The 26,390-nt window shown below is 39.5% G+C and overlaps 1 protein-coding gene across 1 annotated transcript in view; it reads left to right on the top strand.

Annotated features, from left to right (window-relative positions):
• Positions 1-26,390, top strand: part of LOC136863450 (protein Wnt-4a) — a 401,792-nt gene that overhangs the window by 79,426 nt on the left and 295,976 nt on the right. Inside the window, exon 4 of the mRNA XM_067139856.2 lies at positions 13,628-13,788. Coding sequence (XP_066995957.2) covers positions 13,628-13,788 — 161 coding nt within the window. The remainder of the gene's footprint in view (positions 1-13,627; positions 13,789-26,390) is intronic.

The raw sequence follows: 26,390 nt of genomic DNA, 5'->3' as shown, positions 1-26,390 counted from the left end.
AATTCTTGCGATTTAAAATCTTAATTTTGCGTCAGGAAGGTCATCCGGCTGTAAAACAATAGTTCGTGATACAGCGATTTAAGATCTAAGAAGTGCATCTAGCTGTAAAACCCGTGTTGAGGGTGATTCATTTGTCGGATGGGGGTGTTCCTACTGTTGCATATTACATTATCAGGTGGTTTCGAGGGCGTGCAAAGGGCCAGCATTAAGTAAGGGCTGTTGATGGGGACGTTAAACCTTGTGCAGACTCCTTCGAAAATGATTGTGAGACCAAGATGGTGATGGTGATTCATCTGTCGGATGGAGGTGATAAGCTGTGTGCAGGCTGAGGGCGTGCAAAAAGCCAGCATTAAGTAAGGGCTATTGATGGGTGTGTTAAACCTTGTGCAGTCTTCCCCGAAACTGATTGTGAGTACAAGGGTGTTGAGGGTGATTCATTTGTCGGATGGAGGCGTTAAGCTGTGTGCAGGCTTCTTCGGTAGGAGTAGGCTATGTGCTGGCACCGAGTTTTACCCTCTCCCTACGGTAGTATATTACATTCTTAGGCCGTTTCGAGGGTGTGCAAAAAAAGCTAGTATGAAGTAAGGGCTGTTGATAGAGGGGTGTTAAACCTTGTACAGGCTCCTTCAACAGGAGTAGCCTACATGCCGGCGCCGTGCAGGCTCTTTCGATAGGAGGGGGGGGTATATGCTAGCACTGTGTATGTTTTAACCTCTCCGTAAAATCATGATAATTTATGTTTGGAGCTTACACGGTGAGTTACAAGTCGCTTATCAGCACGCAGTGTCCTCGTTCAAGGTTAGTACAGCCGGAAGGCGAGTGTACAATTTCAGCAAACACGTGCATTCCATACTTCGCTCTGAATGACTGCGCCGATACAACTTCAAAGATAGTGTTCTATGTAGTAGAACAAAAAATGTAACCCATAACCCGTTAATAAAGCTTAAAAGTGTAAATGTTTGAAGCTCCTCTTTTTACAGCTAGATGTGGTTCCTAACGTAGCAGGGCCGGGATTAAAACTATGTTTTAAAGCCGAGTGCCTCCTCCTGACGCAGGAGTTAAAATCGCGAGAATTTGTTTTACGACCGGTTGCCCTTCCTGACGCGAGATTTTAAATCACAAGAATCCGTTTTACAACTGGATGCCCTTCTAGGATTTTAAAAAGCAGTATCTAGCCTCTTACATCATACGCTATTGTTTTCGACCGGTTGCCCTTCCTGACGTCAAAGAACTTGGACTAAGAATCTCTTTTACAACTTCTCACACGAGAATCGGGGTTTTACAGCTAGATGCACTTCTTAGATTTTAAATCGCTGTATCACGAACTATTGTTTTACAGCCGGATGCCCTTCCTGACGCAAAAGTAAGATTTTAAATCGAAAGAATTTGTTTTAAGACTAGTTGCCCTTCCTGACGCAAAACTGGCAGTATCTAGCCTCTTACATCATACACTATTGTTTTCGACCGGTTGCCCTTCCTGACGTCAAAGAACTCGGATTAAGAATCTGTTTTACAACTTCTAACATGAGAACCGGGGTTTTACAGCTAGATGCTCTTCTTAGATTTTAAATCGCTGTATCGTGAACTATTGTTTTACAGCCGGATGCCCTTCCTGACGCAAAACTAAGATTTTAAATCGAAAGAATTTGTTTTAAGACTAGTTGCCCTTCCTGACGCAAAACTAGCAGTATCTAACCTCTTACATCATACACTATTGTTTTCGACCGGTTGCCCTTCCTGACGTCAAAGAACTCGGATTAAGAATCTGTTTTACAACTTCTAACAAGAGAATTGGAGATTTACAGCTAGATGCTCTTCTTAGATTTTAAATCGCTGTATCGTGAACTCTTGTTTTACAGCCGGATGCCCTTCCTGACGCAAAACTAAGATTTTAAATCGCAAGAATTTGTTTTAACACTAGTTGCCCTTCCTGACGCAAAACTGGCAGTATCTAGCCTCTTACATCATACAGTATTGTTTTCGACCGGTTGCCCTTCCTGACGTCAAAGAACTCGGATTAAGAATCTGATTTACAACTTCTAACACGAGAATCGGTGTTTTACAGCTAGATGCTCTTCTTAGATTTTAAATCGCTGTATCGTGAACTATTGTTTTACAGCCGGATGCCCTTCCTGACGTAAAACTAAGATTTTAAATCGCAAGAATTTGTTTTAAGACTAGTTGCCCTTCCTGACGCAAAACTAGCAGTATCTAACCTCTTACATCATACACTATTGTTTTCGACCGGTTACCGTTCCTGACGTCAAAGAACTCGGATTAAGAATCTGTTTTACAACTTCTAACACGAGAATCGAGGTTTTACAGCTAGATGCACTTCTTAGATTTTAAATCGCTGTATCGTGAACTATTGTTTTACAGCCGGATGCCCTTCCTGACGCAAAATTAAGGTTTGAAATCGCAAGAATTTGTTTTAAGACTAGTTGCCCTTCCTGACGCAAAAGTGGCAGTATCTAGCCTCTTACATCATACACTATTGTTTTCGACCGGTTGCCCTTCCTGACGTCAAAGAACTCGGATTAAGAATCTGTTTTACAACTTCTAACAAGAGAATCGGAGTTTTACAGCTAGATGCTCTTCTTAGATTTTAAATCGCTGTATCGTGAACTATTGTTTTACAGCCGGATGCCCTTCCTGACGCAAAACTAAGATTTTAAATCGCAAGAATTTGTTTTAACACTAGTTGCCCTTCCTGACGCAAAACTGGCAGTATCTAGCCTCTTACATCATACACTATTGTTTTCGACCGGTTGCCCTTCCTGACGTCAAAGAACTCGGATTAAGAATCTGATTTACAACTTCTAACACGAGAATCGGTGTTTTACAGCTAGATGCTCTTCTTAGATTTTAAATCGCTGTATCGTGAACTATTGTTTTACAGCCGGATGCCCTTCCTGACGCAAAACTAAGATTTTAAATCGCAAGAATTTGTTTTAAGACTAGTTGCCCTTACTGACGCAAAACTAGCAGTATCTAACCTCTTACATCATACACTATTGTTTTCGACCGGTTGCCCTTCCTGACGTCAAAGAACTCGGATTAAGAATCTGTTTTACAACTTCTAACACGAGAATCGGCGTTTTACAGCTAGATGCACTTCTTAGATTTTAAATCGCCGTATCGTGAACTATTGTTTTACAGCCGGATGCCCTTCCTGACGCAAAACTAAGATATTTTAAATCGCAAGAATTTGTTTTAAGACTAGTTGCCCTTACTGACGCAAAATTGGCAGTATCTAGCCTCTTACATCATACACTATTGTTTTCGACCGGTTGCCCTTCCTGACGTCAAAGAACTCGGATTAAGAATCTGTTTTACAACTTCTAACACGAGAACCGGGGTTTTACAGCCAGATGCTCTTCTTAGATTTTAAATCGCTGTATCGTGAACTATTGTTTTACTGCCGGATGCCCTTCCTGACGCAGAACTAAGATTTTAAATCGCAAGAATTTGTTTTAAGACTGGTTGCCCTTCCTGACGCAAAGCTAGCAGAATCTAGCCTCTTACATCATACACTATTGTTTTCGACCGGTTGCCCTTCCTGACGTCAAAGAACTGGGATTAAGAATGTTTTACAACAAGTTGTTCTTTCTAACATGAGAATCGGGGATTTACAGCTAGATGCTCGCCGGATGCCCTTCCTGACGGCGCAAGTTACCAGGATTTGAATCGCGGTATCCATCATTGTGTCTGACTTGCATGTATGCAAGCTCACGCGTATTTTTTTTTTTTTTTTTTTTTTTTTTTTTTTTGCTGAGATATCATGCTACTTCCGTTCGCTAGCTAGAGCGGAAACTCGCAGTACTGCGTCTATTTCGTCTTACAACTTGGAGGAGACAACATGTGTACATATAATTTATGATCTTTCACCCCCAATATTTTTTAACATGTAAGAATGTAGTAGCTCGCAACATTCTTATCCGTGTGTGTATCAGTGTTCTAGTCGTGTTGCAATTACTAAGCGAGTGACCCGAGCGAGTTGGCTACGCAGTGTGCTTTCTTGACTTTCGTATGACATATACTAGTGTATTTGCAATTACTAAGCGTCTTAGCAGTGCGATGAACGAGTTAGCTACGCGGTATAGATTTTTTATTTTCGTACTAAGCAAATCACTTGAAGTGTTGCCGAGTTAGCTATGCGATATGTGCACAGTGTGTGTTTTACACTAGGTAAATCATTGAAGTTGTACTTTTGCTCTGAACACATCAAACAATGTTCTTACAGTGTTCGATTCTAGTCTTGCTATGCTTCAATCTAATTTTCTTAGAACAAAGGTATCCCCTAACATGTTGTATCGAATCACATGTTAAGGTTAACGACATCGAGTGTAGTGTCCGATTCTAGTCTTGTTATGTTTCAATCTAATTTTCTTAGAACAAAATTATCACCTAACATGTTGTACAGTGTTCGGTTCTACTTGTTTAGTGATCTGAACACATCAATCAATGTTCTGATCACATGTTGTATCGAGTGCAGTGTTCAATTCTAGTCTTGTTATGTTTCAATCTGATCTTCTTAGTACAAAGGTATCCCCTAACATGTTGTACAGTGTTCGGTTCTACTTGTTTAGTGATCTGAACACATCAATCAATGTTCTGATCACATGTTAAGGTTAACGACATCGAGTGCAGTGTTCGATTCTAGTCTTGTTATGTTTCAGTCTGACCTTCTTAGAACAAAGGTATCCCCTAACATGTTGTACAGTGTTCGGTTCTACTTGTTTAGTGATCTGAACACATCAATCAATGTTCTGTTCACATGTTAAGGTTAACGACATCGAGTGCAGTGTTCAATTCTAGTCTTGTTATGTTTCAATCTGATCTTCTTAGAACAAAGGTATCCCCTAACATGTTGTACAGCGTTCGATTCTACTTATGTAGTGTTCTGAACACACCAAACAATGTTTTAATCACATGTTGAAGTTAACGACATCGAGTACAGTGTTCGATTCTAGTCTTGATCACTTATTTTGTGTTCTGAACACATCAATCAATGTTCTGATCACATGTTGTATCGAGTACTCGCTGTCTCATAAGGAGCTATGTATAACCGCCATCTTGCGTCCGCCATCTTGCGCAAGCATCCTTAGGGGTGGGGGGCGTCTCTAGCCATCTTGTGCAAGGATCCTTAAGCCGCCTCATAAGAGCAACCACCATGTTGCGCAAGCATCCCTAGGGTGTCTCATAAGGAGCCTTGTATAACCGCCATCTTGCGCAAGCATCCCAAGGGAGTCTCATAAGAAACTATGTATAGCGATCATCTCGCATAAGCACCTTTAAGGAGTCATGTATAACCACCATCTTGTGTAATTAGCGTCGGGAGATGGCTGCTGTAGAATTTTTCTTTTTAAATTATCCGCCACCATTATTCAAGTAAAGAGTGTAGCACTGAGGTTTGTGATGCAAGATGGCGGATGACAGCTGTCAAAAAGCACGTGGAATTTGTCACCGGCACAAGGAGAGCAGCACGGTGCTCTCTGGCGGTTGACAGCTGTCAGAAAAGCACATGGATTTGTAAAGCGTGTAGAATTTACCACCACCACATAGAGGGCAGCACGGCGCTCTCTGGATTAAAGATGGCGGATGATAGCTGCACGTGGCTTTGTTTCCAAACAGGAGCATAAAGTATTTTTCAAATTGCCGCCACTACATTTCAAATGTATCTAGATAAAGAGTGCAGCACTGAGGATTGCGATGCAAGATGGCGGATGACAGCTGTGACGTACCACATTTCAAAGGTAAGTAGCTAAAGAGGGCAGCACGGTGCTCTCTGGATTAAAGATGGTGGTTGACAGCTGCACGTGGCTTTGTTTCCAAACAAGAGCACGTGGAATTTGCCGCCACTACATTTCAAAGGTATCTAGCTATAGTGTGCAGCACTGAGGTTTGCGATGCAAGATTGCGGATGACAGCTGTGACGTACCACATTTCAAAGGTAGGTAGCTAAAGAGGGCAGCACGGTTCTCTATGGATTAAAGATGGCGGATGACAGCTGCACGTTTCTTTGTTTCCAAACAAGAGCACGTGGAATTTGCCGCCACCACATTTCAAACTAAAGAGTGCAGCACTGAGGTTTGCGATGCAATATGGCGGATGACAGCTGTGACGTACCACATTTCAAAGGTAAGTAGCTAAAGAGGGCAGCACGGTGCTCTATGGATTAAAGATGGCGGATGACAGCTGCACGTGGATTTGTTTATCTCACGCTAGTGAGGTTAAGTTGGTAGCACTAAGGTTTAGGCCCGCCAAGATGGCAGCACTGCCGATGACAGGTGACGAATTTTACATCTACTACGATAAATAGGGCAGCACAGTGCTCTGTAGTTTAAAGATGGCGGATGACAACTGTCAAAAAAGCACGTGGCTGTCAAAAAACACGTGGCTTTGTTTACCACACGCTAGTTAGGTTAAGTTGGCACTACTGAGGTTTAGGCCCGTCAAGATGGCAGTACTGAGGTTAGCGATGCGTTGTTGTCTGTCAAAAAGCACGTGGCTGTCAAAAAACACGTGGCTTTGTTTACCTCACGCTAGTTAGGTTAAGTTGGCACTACTGAGGTTTAGGCCCGTCAAGATGGCAGCAGTGACGTTAGCGATGCGATGTTGTCGATGACAGCTGTCAAAAAGCACGTGGCTTTGTTTACAAATTCAAATCTCGCACCAAAATTCAAATCTCCCGCCAAAATTCAAATTTCCAGCCAAAATTCAAATTTCCCGCCAGAATTCAAATTTCCCGAGGGAGGAGGCCGCAGAATCCCTGTATTATACTACTGATAAACCATAAATGCTTCAGGAATCACTTGAATAAATAGGAACATTTTTAAACAAACCTTTCATTTGAGTAGATAGATTAGAATTACTGAACCCTACCTTTACCTCAGCAAGTGACGACCCAAGAGACAGATCTTATGAACTTTTGCTGATAGGTAAGGAATGTAGGTATCCTTCAGTATGGACCAAAGGGTTCGATATATTATGGAAATACTACATGAATACACACTAAGTCATAATTCACTATTAAATGAAAACAAAACCCGAGTTCGAGTATTAAAAACGCCTCATATGCACTACGGTATTACCTCATTTCGACTACTGTGACGCCGTGTACAACGACCTGTGTTCGCTGTATATGTGATCTACGTTACTTTGACCATGTTACACCTGTCTACGATGAACTCGGTTGGCTAAAACTCAAACAGCGCCGTAATCTTAATGCTTTATGCCTTCTTCGTCACATACTCTCCTCATGCTCACCTCCCTACTTGTACAGTCAATTTCACCACCTCTGATCCGATCACAGTTTCCGAACACGTTCAAAATTTGATACACTCTTATCTATTCCACCTCACCGCACCACGACAGGGAATACACTACCCGTCTCTGTCAGACGAGCCTCACCTGTTGTCACCGATACTGTACGTAGGTGAAGTCCTAAATTGTTACTCGCATGTTATGGAAATATTGTAGATTTAGCCTTCCTCAAACTATAGACTTTATATAATCTCACTGTTATAACCAAGTTTAATAGAAATTAGCTAATCATGTCGTAATTGTGTAAATAATAATCATCATCATCATTCTCCTTTTTTTTCTTGTTTTTATTTTTTATCTTTATCAAAATATTGTATTGTTAAGTAGTTGAAATATGTTTCAATTGTAGGTGCATTTTTTAATTTTGCACACCTAGATACTATATTTTCTGAGCTGGGTGTAAATATAAGGAAAGATCTTTGGGGTGTTCACATAAATGGGATTGTAAATAAAAGGCACAGATCTTTGCACGTGATTATGAGGGTATTTAGGGGTTGTAGTAAGAATGTAAGCTGGCCCCGTGGTGTAGGCGTAGCGTGCCTGCATCTTACCCGGAGGTCCCGGGTTCGAGTCCCGGCCAGGTCAGGGATTTTTACCTGGACCTGAGGACTGGTTCGAGGTCCACTCAGCCTACGTGATTAGAATTGAGGAGCTATCTGACGGTGAGATAGCGGCCCCGATCTGGAAAGCGAAGAATAACGGCCCAGAGGATTCGTCGTGCTGACCACACGATACCTCATAATCTGCAGGCCTTCGGGCTGAGCAGAGGTCGCTTGGTAGGCCAAGGCCCTTCAACGGCTATAGTGCCATGTGTTTTGCTTTTGTTAGTGAGGATGTAAAGGAGAGGACATATAAGTCTCTAGTGGGACCTTTCCCACCGTCCCCCATGACTCATGGGACCATGTGACAACAAACCAACCCTTTCGGGTCACGAACACATGGGACCATGCTCCACGGAAGTCGATAGTCAAGGGACCTTTTCGGCCTGTGCCGATTTCCCCTCATTGGGATTGTATCATTAATCCGCTCACATGAGAAGTTATCGGCCATACAGCCCAGCAAGGTCACTGCTACTCTCCCGTTCCTGAGGTCTGAACACGGACTCCTCAGGGTCGAAGACCGTTCGCGGCATGTAGAGGCTATCAAACTTAAACTATCTTAAAGACCTACAATGAACGGAAGAGGGTTTTGGATGCTTGTTTTTCGGTAGAGATATTCACAAATAAGTTTTTCCCATTTTACTAAGGCGCTCGTTGAAATCTATACAAACCGTATGACATCCTTGGTAAACTAATATAAATTGACAAATTGAATACAATTACTTAGCAACGGAAAAATCCGTGCTACTATCCATCAGCTAACTTCATCCACATTCCATTTGAATATCTATGTGGATGACCACAGTTCCTAATGATATTTCAGATGAAAGAAAAACTTCCATCCGAACCAACACTCTGATGGATACCTAATTTGACATAATACAAAAAATACACATCCCCGAGGGATGACCATACTCGTAGACATACTACATTTCTACCTCTGGTTTTTGTTGTCTATCACCCGTTGAACATTAAAACTGTTGAGTGTTACACAAAAACAAGAATAACAAATATTACCTATTTACAGTTACAATTACGAACCATTTTCCTCCAAATGCCAGTATCCCCTGGGACCGAATCCCACGTCACTAAGTTAAATTTTACTTACACTAACCCAGTTACACCTCAGAGTGGTCGCCTTTCTTACATCTACCGCCACCAAATATCTATACATGAATAAAAGTATCCTGGAGAAATAATCATATGCTTTACTTAAACCATGGAAAGAAAAATAAGGTTACGCGTCTCCACGAATTAGAAAAAAATTGAAATAAAAATTAAACGAACACAGGCTTGACAACGAACTTGTCACTTACAACAACTATCAGTGAAATTTCACGAAGTCCAAATTCGCGCAGAACAGTACTTAACACAAAACAAGATTACACCCTGAAAAGAAACATATATTATACACCAACACAAAATATAAATGGCTGTATTTCATCTCGTAGAACCCGCTACTTGTACGAGCAGCCGTCCTGTCTATGTGCAATCGAGGTTCGAACTGGAGACTATGTTCGTCTCCATCAAAGATCCTGCAATCAAACCCTAATTTACCCTAATCATGTGAACACTGCCATACAACGGAAACATCTACATTGCTTTCTGGTTCATGGCTTACGGCATATGTGGTAATTACAGAACTCTACTGTCATTATTTCTCAAAGGAAAGGCAGAGTGTTAGCACGACCAACTTCTTCGCTTGTGCAGGGACCTACCCCCACAAGTCTCTCCCCTCCTCGCTCGTATTTCACAGCGGTCATTCTTTCCACCGTCTGGAAGCTAAAGACACCAACCAACCTGCTTACGCTAGGACATTGTGTCTATAAAATTTAATTCATTTGAAACTGGCGCAAACTATTCATTGCTCAAGCCAGCCCATACACTTTCAATACCCGAGAATTATTTCTCAAATTCAACCGTTAACTCACATCAAATTCTCTCATATCTCCGGAGGTCTGAGGTTCAATCGCACATTCTCTTCGTCGTGCATTTACCACAATACCGCCAACCACCGACTACGGCAATGTTCCATGTTCTCTGCCTACTGAGGCGAGATTGTGTACCTGTCATACTCTAGCCTGTTGCTCGAAATATAGCGGTATAAAATCACCGATCAAATCACATTAAGATAATAATAATAATAATAATAATAATAATAATAATAATAATAATAATAATAATAATAATAATAATACTTTAACCTGTTGCTCGAAATATATATCGGTATAAAATAACCGATAAAATTACATTAAGAAAGTAATGATTATAATAATAATAATAATAATAATAATAATAATAATAATAATAATAATAATCAGACATGATCAAACTCAACTAATAAATATCTACTTTATTAGCCTAACTAATGTGTAGGGGGACCAGGTTCGAACCTCCGCACATATCTTCTCGAACATCTTCAGTTACTACCAAACTTATACACTAGCATGCAAAACAAACTACTGTTTCTACCTTTATGAATTTAGTGCTGTCACTATTCCACATTAATTTCTGTATAGGCACATGTTAACGATCCTGTCACCTGCTAATCCCTGCTCGTCTTATGCAGTCACGCAGATGAGATCTACGACATTAACCTGCACAATTTTCTACTCATTTTCCCCCCTCAACTCCTTCTCAGCACTCATAAAAAATAGTATGGCATGCACATGCAAGCTCTAAAAGGGGTCCCAAACTCTATACATCCTTTCTGGTTCATTCCCCTCCCATATCTACTCAAATAAATCAAACTAAACAATGGGTCATCCAACCACTCCGAGATAATTAACCTATCAATTACATCATCATTAACCCTATCTTTACATTAACTCTATTTACAAGGGGAAATACTAACATTGGAAGAAAAATAGCTCGGTACTCAACAGTTTTGGTGCATCTTGGCCCGTCCGGAGCTCCGGGGGCCTGCCATCGGTGCTCACTCCATGTCGCTGGCTCGTACAGTCCTGAGTTCTAGGAGTTCGATGACATTTCTGGAGTAATCCATCTTCCTGGTGAACAGATCACTGAAATTATATTTTCACAATCTTGCACACTTGTTGATCACTTGACACCATCAAACTTCCTCTCTATCGTTCTATGACCGATGCAAGTTACGAGATGCTAATTATTATGAATACCTCAGCTAGTCTATTTCATTTAAATTAGGCGAGTTGAACATTCACGATCTCCTCATTCCCAAGTCTATCGCCTCCTACTTCCGTGATATAAATCAACCGTCCTTCTCCTAATTTTCTGTCTAGATCATTCAGATCCTGCACTTATCACTCCCCGCTACTTCGTGTGATAATTTGATCCTGAAATCCTGTTCTCAGTTTTACATGGATTTATTTTTATAGTATTTCTTCACACGACTCCTGCTTTTCTTTTGAAACAGAGTTTCCCAAATCCCCGAATTATACTCCTCGAAAAATGAGCTCCCTCACTGCTACAGACATCAACCTCGCGATGAGCGTTTTCCGTCCGGAGTTTGATCCCCACGGCGTACTCAGCTTTACACAGTCACAACCTACGACCTAATTACAAGTATTTAGAGTTTACTTCGCGATCGGATGTCGCACAAATATCTTTGTCATACAGTTACATTTCCTACCACCACTGCACACTAGAAAACATCTTTAGAACTTCACTCCCGCTTTTTGTGTCAGTTATTCAGACGAGGAAGAGGTAGTTACCGCTCGTGATCCGACGGTGGTTCCACCTCTGAAGCTCGTCCTCGACTACTGACTCCCCCAAGGAAGTGCAACAACTTATAGCAAAGACGGGGATAGGGGTGGCTATCGGGCCTTACCCCCACCCTTATTTTGACCTCTCCTGGATAAACCAGCCTGTTGAAATCAGCAATACGCTAGATTGTGTGACTAGGTTATGCACAAGTGCGCTATGCCATGCGGAGATGATTATGTTCGGCGGATCTGCAGTAATTAATTAATAAGATCGGAGGGGAAATGGTGAATCCCCAAAAGCACCTGGCTTCACCCGCCGCGTCAGTACGCCAAGTTGGTTACGTAAGCTGTTTTTAAGCGCCTTTACCTTGGAGAATCTCTTCTACTATAACTCCTGATTTTAAATTTTTGTCAATATTCTTTCTACTGCTCTGACGGATGCATATTTGTTAACCAAGCCTTATTTAAGCCGAAAATACATTAAAATTGGCCCGATCGCTTTGGCATCGCTGAACGCTAGCATTTGTTTTCAATATGGAGTCGCTAAAATAGTGTTCTTCTGCTGCTTCTTCTATGACGTGTGCCTAGTCCGGGGGTTCTTCAAGCCACCCAGTGGGTGTGTAAGGCGCCGCTCTGGCGGGCGTCCTATTGCACAATCTAATGCTTCTCCCAACATCCATACAAAGAAAGCTTGCTGCCTGCTTCCTTACCAAGCATATCATTTGAAATAAATATTAATTGTGCCGATACGGTCACACTAGTAAGACCCCAACTAGAGTATGGTTCCAGTGTATGGGACCCTCACCAGGATTACTTGATTCAAGAACTGAAAAACAAAACCAAAAAACGCTCGATTTCTTGTGTGTGATTTCCGACGAAAGAGTAGCGTTACAAACATGTTGCAATGTTTGGGTTGGGAAGAACTGGGAGAAAGGAGACGAGCTGCTCGACTAACTGGTATGTTCCGAGCTGTCAGTGGAGAGATGGCGTGGAATGGCATCAGTAGACGAATATGTTTGAGTGGTGTCTTCAAAATTAGGAAAGATCACAATATGAATTTAAAGTTGGAATTTAAGAGGACAAATTGGGGCAAATATTCATTTATAGGAAGGGGAGTTAGGCATTGGAATAACTTGGCAAGGGGGATGTGCAATAAATTTATAATTTCTTTGCGATAATTTAAGAAATGCTACGATAACAACAGATAGGGAATTTGCCACCTGGGCGACTGCCCTAAATGCAGATCAGTAGTGAGTGTCTGGTAACGGGCGATGTCCGAGGACTTTGGTTCGCAAGGTGGAGGTTCTTTAATTTGACGCCCGTAGGCGATCTGTGCGTCGTGATGAGGATGAAATGATTATGAAGGCGACACGTAGCCTACACCCAGCCTCCGTGTCAGCTAAATTAACCATCGATGATTAAAATTCTCGACCCTGTCTACCTGGATATTACGGCGCAGTAATTTACAGCGATATTTCAGAGAAACATAATACCATACTCGAGCGAGTTCAGAATGCCTGAGTGCATCAAGACAGACAGACGAGTCACTGCCTCTCAATTACACAATCGCCCTAAACTATACAGCAAAGTACTATCGTAAATACCGCTGTCTTACCACTTTTTAAGCCCTTTATTATGAATTTTCACCAAATTAATTAAATATTACGAAATATCATAACCCCCTAGATACATTTTAGATGTTTAGCTCTATTCTTAATTCATCCTCGGCATTAGAATGTGTCTGATAACTCTTACTCTTGTTAGTATGGTCTATATGTCTGAAATGGTAACCTAAAAGTAATATTGAGGCTGTCAGTATTTTACGCTCGTTTATGTTAGATTTTGTATATTATTTGATATATATAAGTTGCAGTGGCAGTTAGTTACAGCTGGTCCTACTTCTAATTAACTTGAAATAAATGTATTTCTATTCTAGACTGAGCAGTCGAATAACTATTATCTTAGCATTGCAAGTACAACACATTCATATAACTTTGTGGTTATGTTGTGTGATTTTAGAAAGCCGAGAGAAAGCTTACGTGTACGCCGTGTCGGCAGCTGGAGTCACGTACAGTGTCAGCAGAGCCTGCTCCCGCGGCGATCTCAACGAGTGCAGCTGTGACGGTCGCGTGCATTCCCGTAAGCCTAAAGGCAACTGGCAGTGGGGAGGCTGCTCGGAGGTAAATTACTTTTTAATACGGTACTTAGTGAAGATGTGTCAACGCCAAGTTCAGAGGTCACTATGGCTATGCACGTTTCCAAAAGAATAAAAATATGGATAGAACTAAATCAGGGGCAATATAGAAAGACTGTACAACCGTAAATGTTCAAACGGAGACTGCCTAATACGCGTATGTAGAGTGTGTCTTCTCGTTCTAAATGAAACGACTTCCGCGACTATAACAATTGAGAAAATGCTTTCACGAAAGTAAAAGAACATCAACATTCTACAAATCACCAGAATTATATAAACATTCTAAAAGAAGGGGGACGAATTGCTGGCAGAGCAACTGGAGCCCGAAATAATTTATTGGAGGGGACTTATTCACCTTGTAGTTGGGCACGAAGAAACATAATGGGAACTTCTTGCGAGTTACGTCACCAAGTAAGCACACTCAGACAGTGGCTAGGCCTCATACGTATAGGTGAAGAGTTCCTTAACAACACCAGATAAATATTACTCACTAATTAACAACTCCTGATCTATGAAACATTGCTCAAGTTGCTATAGGTAAGTGATATGTTCAAGAAAATCGTTCCAGTGGTGAATAATTTCTAGAGCTCATAAAGGGGAAGGAATGCTCGGTGTGTATGGAATATGTAGTCGTCGAGTAATATCGCTTCGGGCTCGAATCAAAGCAATTATGCTAATCCTCTAAACACCACTGTGAAAGCTGCTAGTTATTTCTTCTCCTGCAAGATCTACGCTACTTGCTTAGTTCATCAACTACCGGATGGGAGATTACTCAGAAGATTAAATGGAGATCTTGAATAGTGTCTCAGAAGCTAGAAATATGCCATGTGACAGGTTCCACAGTGTAGGATGTATCACCAAAATAACGACTGAACATCGTACCAAAGTGTTCTACCAGACCAGACCTGAAAACAGACGTTCAGTATGAGTTGAGAGAGCCAATCAGCGTTCATCTTCAAACTCTGAGAGGTCTCCGCGCCCTAGTTTCATCACTATGGTAAGAAATTATTAAAATCTAGAACTGTACCTGCATCTTGTAATCTTTAATCTACAATTAAAATTAGTAAAAGTAGAGATTCGGTTGAGTAAAAGTTAAAGGAGATCTACGAGCTCACAGATCCACTTAGCTGGAAACGTTCCTCAAATCCGACGTTCACTTTATTATGAAGCAAATCCACTTCTAAAGAAATACCTGCCAACCTCTATCAAATGTCATTGGGCCATTTACGTATATTATTTATTTATTTATTTATTTATTTATTTATTTATTTATTTATTTATTTATTTATTTATTTATTTATTTAGCGTATGATGCTTACAGGACAATAGAAATTATAATAAATTATATTGTTACATATATACAATTTACAGCATTAGGACCACTTTTCAAATATGGGTAGAAAGGTCTGCGATCCATCTAATTCCTTCTGGAGATGCTGAGTTCAGTTCATCCAAGGAGCCTGGATATGCACGTAGAGGGCACTCCTGCACAATATGCTTGATGGTTTGAATCCAGAACCGCATTCACATTGGGGAGAATTTATGAAGCCCCAGTGATATAGGGATGCACCAGTAGGCCATGAGGTGTCGAGTTCTCCAGGAGGTTGAACCTGGCTGGATTTCTCGGTTTACAAAGACGGTCCGCATCAGGATGAATTGGAAGAGCATCATTTTCCGTGATCCTGTTGTCTGGAGCGATGTTACAAATCACTGGGAGGGAATACAACGCAAAGTACCAGGGATTGTCTGGCGAAGGTGATTATCCACTAGTTGGCCTGAAAATATTCAGCTGGGGAATATACAACAGCCAAAGCAGTAGTCGGCACCCTTGATGTTCGTGATAGACTACTAAGTATGTTACGTATACCAAACAAGTAGATGGAGCTGATGAATACGATGGCCATGTGGATTATTGCTCGAAATTCTAAATTAAATTGCTATCGAATTTAGAGGCATCATTTCGTTGTAGAATAAGCATAGCTGGAACGTGAAGTACGACATTTGATCCCAAAAGCTTCTACAATTGTGCAAAGGGAAAATTCAAGGTGAGGGGCCCCTTGAACGTCCTTAAAATTGGAATTTTTCATTATGATTTAACCTGAACATGTTCAAAAGTTAAACGTAAATTTTTAATCACTCATCACCGATCTAATACATCAAAATGGAGCAAGACGTAACTGCAATTTCAGTCACACTGTCTGCTTCTCATTATTGGGACTTATCAATCAATCAATCAATCAATCAATCAATCAATCAATCAATCAATCAATCAATCAATCAATCAATCAATCAATCAATCAATCAATCAATCAATCAATCAATCAATCAATCAATCAATCAATCAATGCGAAAAGGAACATATCTACTTTGTTCAAAAACAGAAAGAGGCAGCAAACTCAGTGCTAACTAATGCTCCCGTTACTCCTGACGAGATCTGAACATAGTTCCAACTCTGTGAAAAAGTGTGTGCACCACAGTAAAATTCTCTATGTGATTTCTTAATTTGCTCAACGGAATTGGAATTAGTTGTGACACATAAGGACTGTTTGAGCGCGCACGTGCTCACAACATTCTAAACACCGTAATGCGAACGACGACAAAAAGAAAAAAGGTCATTCAGCTTCCTTTTACTTGTTTTCTGAATTAACAATCACGTTTATGATTCAGCCAGAAACACATTCGGACATTTCTGTCCGTAACGCCAGCTGACAGCCGCGACAGTGAATTGTGCAGTTTTAGAGGGCAACGTCACCACGGTCTTGATGATGTGGAGAAGAGCTTAGAACATTTCATCTCAAAGACGTCTTTCACTTGATCCATCTTTCTATCAACACATTCAATTTGGGGCAGTGTAATAAATCAATCTTTTACCTTGTTACGCTAGTTTCTCAGGAGTGGCTTACTTCCTAGTACTTACGAAATAAATAAAATTGCTTTCCCATTGGCCCATGAATAGTGCATGGATGTCACGCAACGTTAAGTAGTTCAGCACACTGCAGGTCTGTGCTTCTTTACCATCCATATGATAAATGTATTGAGGATGTCTGAAGACGAACATAATAGTCAAAGAAGCACTTGTCATCCAATGAGGATGTTCGTCACAAGATGCTTTCTCAGTCTCAGTAGAAGTGCAGTTTGCCTTAAATCTCGTAAACCGACCAACTAGATGATGGGGTCCTTTAAAACTTCAGGTTATGATATATAACCAGACGCAGAAAACTGTGAAGTGTAGTGAAATATCTAATCAAGACTGGAGTCGCTTGTACTTGTTAAACCAGGCAATATTTGTATATTGAATAGAGAACGAACGTTGAAACGAATGAATTTCATGTTACGTTAGAACATTCAATTGGCTTCTACTTTCTCGAATGGAGGACAGACAAACGCAAGTAATTGAAGGAAAATCGTGTTGCTTACTGGCAGGGTACCCGTATCCTTTATGATGCACGGCAATCTGATCTTGTAACAATGAGTTTTAGAAATTAAAGAGTAATCCTAAGTGTCAGTCAAATATGCTACTGCAGTGTCTCTTAAAATGTTCCTAAAACAGCATTTTCTCCTAGAATTTACAGTAAAAATACACTAATACGCAAGTAAATGTACAGCATGAACGAAGGTTCACCCAATGTGGCCGCAGCTTGAAGCAGATGGACGTCTGGGACAAGGTGAGCTGCGTCATACGGGAGGTTTGTTTTTTATACCACCATGCCCTTTGCCACTTACCAATTCTGTGCCCATTTATTTAAAAAAGTGAAACCTGAGCTAATAAATGTAAACCACCATAGCATCAACAGAAATGGAAGAAGTCGAATTAATATTTGGTTGAAGAGAGTTACCTAAGAACGGCTGAAAAGATCTAATTTTCCGTCAAGATTTCAAGTAAATTTCAATATATACAACTCCCTTACAAATTTGTATTATATGAAGTCTTGTGAACCTCCTGAGAGGTTTGGGTTATCCAGTATACAGAAGACTGAAATACTTCATTTCATGACTTCTTCTTCAAATGCTCATGGATCTCTCCGTCTCTCACTTATATTCGGTATAGTATCTTGCATTTATTTAAAAGTACGTTGCAATATTTTAAGCTGCGTGAAATTCTAGGTAAGAATGCCTTTAATAAATCAACTAATTGATTTATTTTTCCCTTTAATATGCTTCTGAAGGAGTAGGTGTACCCGTGAAGGAGGTACACAACATATTACCCAAATATATTATATTTTATTTCTGTTTCTCAATATAATGATACACAGCTCTGTCTTAAATTGTCGGGAAATTTCTTTTCCAGCTTGGCCTGCAACTGAAAGACATTCAAAGAAATCCTGTTAGGAAACAGATTGCAACCATCTCACATGTTAGTCAATCATAATGAGGGAATTATTTCGGTGACATTGAAAGCTGTCCCCGACCCCACGAGTCACTTGGTGAACGTGTTCACGTTCAAACTTTGAAATCCTTACTCTCAGGTTCTTACTGCCCTTGGGGTGTTGAATAATGTAAAATCAGACTAAAGAATTGGACCTTGTGCTATGTGCAGATACCTCGCTAAGATGTAAAGTTTTGGTTATATTCTAAGGTAAGGCATGATGAAGATGTCCAAATATGCCTCACGTGGATTAGACCTGCTTTTACTGCGAATAACGTATTCAGATAACCATTTTGACTAAGCCATTAAAATTAATCAAAAGTTCATCACAGTTCGATATGAAATGAAATGTTAATGGACTTTGCAGTTCAGAGGAATTAATGGACGAAATTATTGTTGTACTTTCTTCCTTCAAGGATAAGCACCCATGAAGATGCACATTCTGATAGCAGAACCCGGGAATCTGACGTCCCTACCTTGAAATGATCTACGACTAGGTCAAGTACTCAAATCATGTATGAAGGACGGCTGAAAAATTAATTGCCAGACTCAGTCCAAACAAACAAAAGATATTATTAATGGATTCGGACTCCCGAAGTGTAGGGAAGATATGGCGAAATTAACGTCCACTATGGAGTCATCATCATATAATGAGAGTAATTTCCACGATTGGGTTATCGTGATTAATGTGAGTAATCTCCACCATGGGGTTATCGTGATATAATGAGAGTAATCACGACTTTTGGGTTATCGTGATATGATATGAGCAATCTCCACTATGGGGTAATCGTGATATAATGAGTGTAATTTCCACTATGGGTTTATCGTGATATAATGAGAGTAAACGCCACTATGGCGTTATCGTGATATAATATGAGTAATCTCCACTATGGGGTTATCGTGATATAATATGTGTAATCTCCACTATGGGGTTATCGTGATGAAATGAGTGTAATTTACACTATGGGGTTATCGTGATACAATATGAGTAATCTCCACTATGGGGTTATCGTGATATAATGAGACTAATCTCCACTATGGGGTTACCGTGATATAACGAGAGTAAACTCCACTATGGAGTTACCGTGATATAACGAGAGTAATCTCCACTATGGAGTTACCGTGATATAATGAGAGTAATCTCCACTATGGGGTTATCGTGATATAATGAGAGTTATCTCCACTATGGGGTTATCGTGATATAACGAGAGTAATCTCCACTATGGGGTTATCGTGATATAACGAGAGTAATCTCCACTATGGGGTTATCGTGATATAATGAGAGTAATCTCCACTATGGGGTTATCGTGATATAATGAGAGTAATCTCCACTATGGGGTTATCGTGATATAATGAGAGTGATCTCCACTATGGGGTTATCGTGATATAACGAGAGTAATCTCCACTATGGGGTTATCGTGATATAACGAGAGTAATCTCCACTATGGGGTTATCGTGATATAATGAGAGTAATCTCCACTATGGGGTTATCGTGATATAACGAGAGTAATCTCCACTATGGGGTTATCGTGATATAACGAGAGTAATCTCCACTATGGGGTTATCGTGATATAATGAGAGTAATCTCCACTATGGGGTTATCGTGATATAATGAGAGTAATCTCCACTATGGGGTTATCGTGATATAATGAGAGTAATCTCCACTATGGGGTTATCGTGATATAACGAGAGTAATCTCCACTATGGGGTTATCGTGATATAACGAGAGTAATCTCCACTATGGGGTTATCGTGATATAATGTGAGTAATCTTCACTATGGGGTTATCGTGATGTAATGAGTGTAATTTACACTATGGGGTTATCGTGATATAATGAGAGTAATCTCCACTATGGGGTTATCGTGATATAACGAGAGTAATCTCCACTATGGGGTTATCGTGATATAATGAGAGTAATCTCCACTATGGGGTTATCGTGATATAATGAGAGTAATCTCCACTATGGGGTTATCATGATATAATGAGAGTAATCTCCACTATGGGGTTATCGTGATATAACGAGAGTAATCTCCACTATGGGGTTATCATGATATAATGAGAGTAATCTCCACTATGGGGTTATCGTGATATAATGTGAGTAATCTCCACTATGGGGTTATCGTGATATAATGACAGTAATTTCCAGTATGGGGTTATCGTGATATAATGAGAGTAATCTCCACTATGGGGTTATCGTGAAATAATGTGAGTAATCTCCACTATGGGGTTATCGTGATATAATGACAGTAATTTCCAGTATGGGGTTATCGTGATATAATGAGAGTAGTTACCACTAGGGCGTTATCGTGATGTAATGAGATGTAATCTCCACTATGGGGTTATCGTGATATAACGAGAGTAATATCCACTATGGGGTTATCGTGATATAATGAGATTAATCTCCACTATGGGGTTATCTGATATAATCAGAGTAATCTCCACTATGGGGTTATCATGATGTAATGAGAGTAATCTCCACTATGGGGTTACCGTGATATAATGACAGTAATTTCCAGTATGGGGTTATCGTGATGTAATGAGAGTAGTTACCACTATGGGGTTACCGTGATATAATGAGATTAATCTCCACTATGGGGTTATCGTGATATAACGAGAGTAATCTCCACTATGGGGTTATCGTGATATAATGAGATTAATCTCCACTATGGGGTTACCGTGATATAATGAGAGTAATCTCCACTATGGGGTTATTGTGATATAACGAGAGTAATCACCACTATGGGGTTATCGTGATATAACGAGAGTAATCTCCACTATGGGGTGATCGTGATATAATGAGAGTAATCTCCAGTATGGAGTTATCGCGGTTCACTGAACTTCCATGCCATGTAAGCCACTGTATCTGTATCTGGATGGATGAATGGATGGATGGATGGATGGATGGATGGATGGATGGATGGATGGATGGATGGATGGATGGATGGATGGATGGATGGATGGATGGATGGATGGATGGATGGATGGATGGATGGATATATCTCCACTATGAGGTTATCGTGATATAATGAGAGTAATCTCCACTATGGGGTTATCGTGATATAACGAGAGTAATCTCCACTATGGGGTTATCGTGATATAACGAGAGTAATCTCCACTATGGGGTTATCGTGATATAATGAGAGTAATCTCCACTATGGGGTTATCGTGATATAATGAGAGTAATCTCCACTATGGGGTTATCGTGATATAATGAGAGTAATCTCCACTATGGGGTTATCGTGATATAACGAGAGTAATCTCCACTATGGGGTTATCGTGATATAATGAGATTAATCTCCACTATTGGGTTACCGTGATATAATGAGAGTAATCTCCACTATGGGGTTATCGTGATATAACGAGAGTAATCTCCACTATGGGGTTATCGTGATATAATGAGAGTAATCTCCACTATGGGGTTATCGTGATATAACGAGAGTAATCTCCACTATCGGGTTATCGTGATATAATGTGAGTAATCTCCACTATGGGGTTATCGTGATATAATGACAGTAATTTCCAGTATGGGGTTATCGTGATGTAATGAGAGTAGTTACCACTAGGGCGTTATCGTGATATAATCAGAGTAATCTCCACTATGGGGTTACCGCGATATAACGAGAGTAAACTCCACTATGGAGTTACCGTGATATAACGAGAGTAATCTCCACTATGGAGTTACCGTGATATAATGAGAGTAATCTCCACTATGGGGTTATCGTGATATAATGAGAGTTATCTCCACTATGGGGTTATCGTGATATAACGAGAGTAATCTCCACTATGGGGTTATCGTGATATAACGAGAGTAATCTCCACTATGGGGTTATCGTGATATAATGAGAGTAATCTCCACTATGGGGTTATCGTGATATAACGAGAGTAATCTCCACTATGGGGTTATCGTGATATAACGAGAGTAATCTCCACTATGAGGTTATCGTGATATAATGAGAGTAATCTCCACTATGGGGTTATCGTGATATAACGAGAGTAATCTCCACTATGGGGTTATCGTGATATAACGAGAGTAATCTCCACTATGGGGTTATCGTGATATAATGAGAGTAATCTCCACTATGGGGTTATCGTGATATAATGAGAGTAATCTCCACTATGGGGTTATCGTGATATAATGAGAGTAATCTCCACTATGGGGTTATCGTGATATAACGAGAGTAATCTCCACTATGGGGTTATCGTGATATAATGTGAGTAATCTTCACTATGGGGTTATCGTGATGTAATGAGTGTAATTTACACTATGGGGTTATCGTGATATAATGAGAGTAATCTCCACTATGGGGTTATCGTGATATAACGAGAGTAATCTCCACTATGGGCTTATCGTGATATAATGAGAGTAATCTCCACTATGGGGTTATCGTGATATAATGAGAGTAATCTCCACTATGGGGTTATCGTGATATAACGAGAGTAATCTCCACTACGGGGTTATCGTGATATAATGAGAGTAGTTACCACTAGGGCGTTATCGTGATGTAATGAGATGTAATCTCCACTATGGGGTTATCGTGATATAATGAGATTAATCTCCACTATGGGGTTACCGTGATATAATCAGAGTAATCTCCACTATGGGGTTATCATGATGTAATGAGAGTAATCTCCACTATGGGGTTACCGTGATATAATGACAGTAATTTCCAGTATGGGGTTACCGTGATATAATCAGAGTAATCTCCACTATGGGGTTATCATGATGTAATGAGAGTAATCTCCACTATGGGGTTACCGTGATATAATGACAGTAATTTCCAGTATGGGGTTATCGTGATGTAATGAGAGTAGTTACCACTAGGGCGTTATCGTGATATAATGAGAGTAATCTCCACTATGGGTTTATCGTGATATAATCAGAGTAATCTCCACTATGGGGTTATCATGATGTAATGAGAGTAATCTCCACTATGGGGTTATCGTGATCTAATGAGAGTAGTTACCATTATGGGGTTATCGTGATATATTCAGAGTAGTTATCACTATGGGGTTATCGTGATATATTGAGAGTAGTTATCACTATGGATTTATCGTGATATAATGAGAGTAATCTCCACTATGGGTTTATCGTGATAAAATGAGAATAATCTCCAGTATGGAGTTATCGCGGTTCACTGAACTTCCATGCCATGTAAGCCACTGTATCTGTATCTGGATGGATGGATGGATGGATGGATGGATGGATGGATGGATGGATGGATGGATGGATGGATGGATGGATGGATGGATGGATGGATGGATGGATGGATGGATGGATGGATGGATGGATGGATGGATCACTGTCAGTGATGCTGTATATGGATCAACCTTCTTTATAGTAGCAATATTTCATGGTTTCATCGTAAAGAGAAGAGGAAACGTGCTGAACTTTTAGGATAAAACCCACACTCAAAAGGGGAACTTTTTCCGCGTTCATTAATAGTTTTTAAGAGAGGATTGAATCTAAAATCACTACGATTGATGTTAAAATAATTTGATTAGTATGACTTTTAATCCTTTATTCCTTGATATTTTTACAAGCTATAGACTTTTAGCATTAACACTCGCATTAGCACTACCTTTGTTATTAACTTTCATACTCTACGGGTGTATCAACCATACAACTCATATGTTTGCTCATATAGTTCCGCAGGGAACACCTCCAGTCCTCATACCCTTTATAGTTTGTATTTAGACAATTAGAAATATTATTCGTCTAGGAACATTTGCTGGTCGTTTAGGCGCTATTATAACTGCAGGTCACCTCCTCTTAACTTTACTAGGAAATACTGGACCTTCTTTGGTGCTCTCAACACTCTCTATCCTACTGATTGCCCAAATACTTTTAATAACTTTGGAATCAGTTGTGGCAAACATTCTTCTTGGCTAGTTTAGCCACGCAGAGATGTAAAGTATGGTAACACATTCAAATCACCCGTATCATCTAGTTAATCCAAGCCCTTGACCTTTAACCGGCGCCTTTGGAGTTATAGCAACTACCATAGGAATAATTAAATGATTTCACCAATACGATAATTTCCTTTTTTAGGATTAGCTCTAAATACTTTAACTATAATTCACACGAAAGGGGACTTACCAAGGTCTTCATACCTTGCCAGTAAGAAAGGGGCTACGATGGGGTATAATTTTATTTATTATTTCTGAAGTATATTTTTTCATCTCCTTCCTCTGAGCTTTGTTTTTACACAGAAGTCTTTCACCCAGTATTGAATTATGAAGACTTTGACCTCCTTTAGGTATCCAACACTTTAATCCTCTCCAAATTCCCCATTCTTCTTGCCTCAGGGGTGACCGTCACTTGTCATACCACAGTCTAATAGAAGGAAATTATAGTCCAACTACTCAAAGATTATTCTTGACAATCTTATTGGATATTTACTTCACTATTCTGAAAACCTATGAATATATTGAAGGCCCTTTTACCATCAGTGATGCTGTATATGTATCAACTTTCTTGATATCAATGGGATTTCATGGTTTACAAGTAATTATGGGTACTACATTCCTTCTAACTTGTTCATTACGACGTTTAATATGCCATTTTTCAATTAATCATCATTTTGGGTTCAAAGCTGCCGCTTGATATTGACATTTAATAATTAATGTTATTTGCTTTACGTCCCACTAACTACTTTTTAAGGTCTTCGGAAACGCCGAGGTGCCGGAATTGAGTCCCGCAGGAGTTCTTTAACGTGCCAGTAAATCTACCGACACGGGGCTGTCGTATTTGAGCACCTTGAAATACCACCGGACTGAGCCAGGATCGAACCTGGCAAGTTGGGGTTAGAAGGCCAGCGCCTTAACCGTCTGAGCCACTCAGCCCGGCATATTGACATTTTGTCGAATTAGTATGATTATTCTTATATATATCCATCCACTGATGGGGAAGATAATCCATTTATTTAGTATATAAGTATATTTGACTTCCATCAAAAAGAATGATTAATTCAAAATAAATAATCTGAATTATATTTATTGTCTCACTATTCACAATTATTTTTAACATCAATCGTAATGATATTAGTTTCAATCCTATCTAAAAATCATTAACGACCGAGACAAATGCTCCCCTTTTTTAGTGTGGGTTTGATCCTAAAAGTTCAGCACGTCTCCCCTTCTCTTTACGTTTTTTTAAAATCTCTGTAATCTTTCTCATCTTTGATGTAGAGATTGCCCTACTCCTCCCGGTTTATTATTATTATTATTATTATTATTATTATTATTATTATTATTATTATTATTATTATTATTATTATTATTATTATAGGTTGATCAAATATCATATCATGGTCAATTATTAGTACATTCTTTTTATTTATTTTACTATTAGGAATTTAGGATTATATCATGAGTGAAACCAAGGTGCTATAGATTGAGCATATTAGGGTTGTAGTTAATTATAATATTTGATTTGCACTCACAAAGTATTGATCATTCAATCTACCTTAAAGAAGAAGCGATACATCGCAATCATTTTCGACCTGATCTTAGATGATTACATCCTTATTTACCTTTAATTGAAACGAAAGTAGAGGTATATTACTGTTAATAGTATTATTGAAATTTATTTCCAATTAAAGAAATGTGTTGATCAAATTAAAGGAGCTAACTTTTTATTTTAATGGTTTAATCACATTAACATTTTTCAATGTATGTAGTTTAAATAAAACAATACATATTCATTGTATAAATTATATAGTATTATATTTATAAATACTTAAAAGTCATTCAACTTCCCCTTGTGCTCTATATAAGCTATCTAAGTATAAAATCAATACGATCAACATAATCATTCATAAAACAAAACTAATTAAATAAATGTTATTCTGTCAGTTCTGGACCACTCGCGAGTATTGAACAGACTGGTTATAAATCATTTGACCTCCTCAATCCTCACTTCAACCTTGGTCCATAGTTTAAAAAAATTTGTTTCCCCAAAAATAAAGGTAAATAACATACCCCATAAGTTCTAATAAAAGACATAAATCATAATGAACCTAAAAAATTTGATAACACGAATATCCTTAGTGATAATAGTTTGTAAGATCAAGAAAATTTAGAAACCTCATATACTAATCAACCTCCTAACACTCTTACAATTAAAGCTAATAGTTTTAAGGTAGTCGGTAAACAAATGATAAAAGGTGATGGAAACATAATTCAACTTAGTATACACCCCATCGAAATTGCCAATATAACCA

Source organism: Anabrus simplex, chromosome 2 (genome assembly GCF_040414725.1).
Source record: "Anabrus simplex isolate iqAnaSimp1 chromosome 2, ASM4041472v1, whole genome shotgun sequence".
Lineage (NCBI taxonomy): Eukaryota > Metazoa > Arthropoda > Insecta > Orthoptera > Tettigoniidae > Anabrus > Anabrus simplex.
Note: the sequence above shows the minus strand (reverse complement) of the source record. Positions and strands in the feature narration are given on the sequence as shown.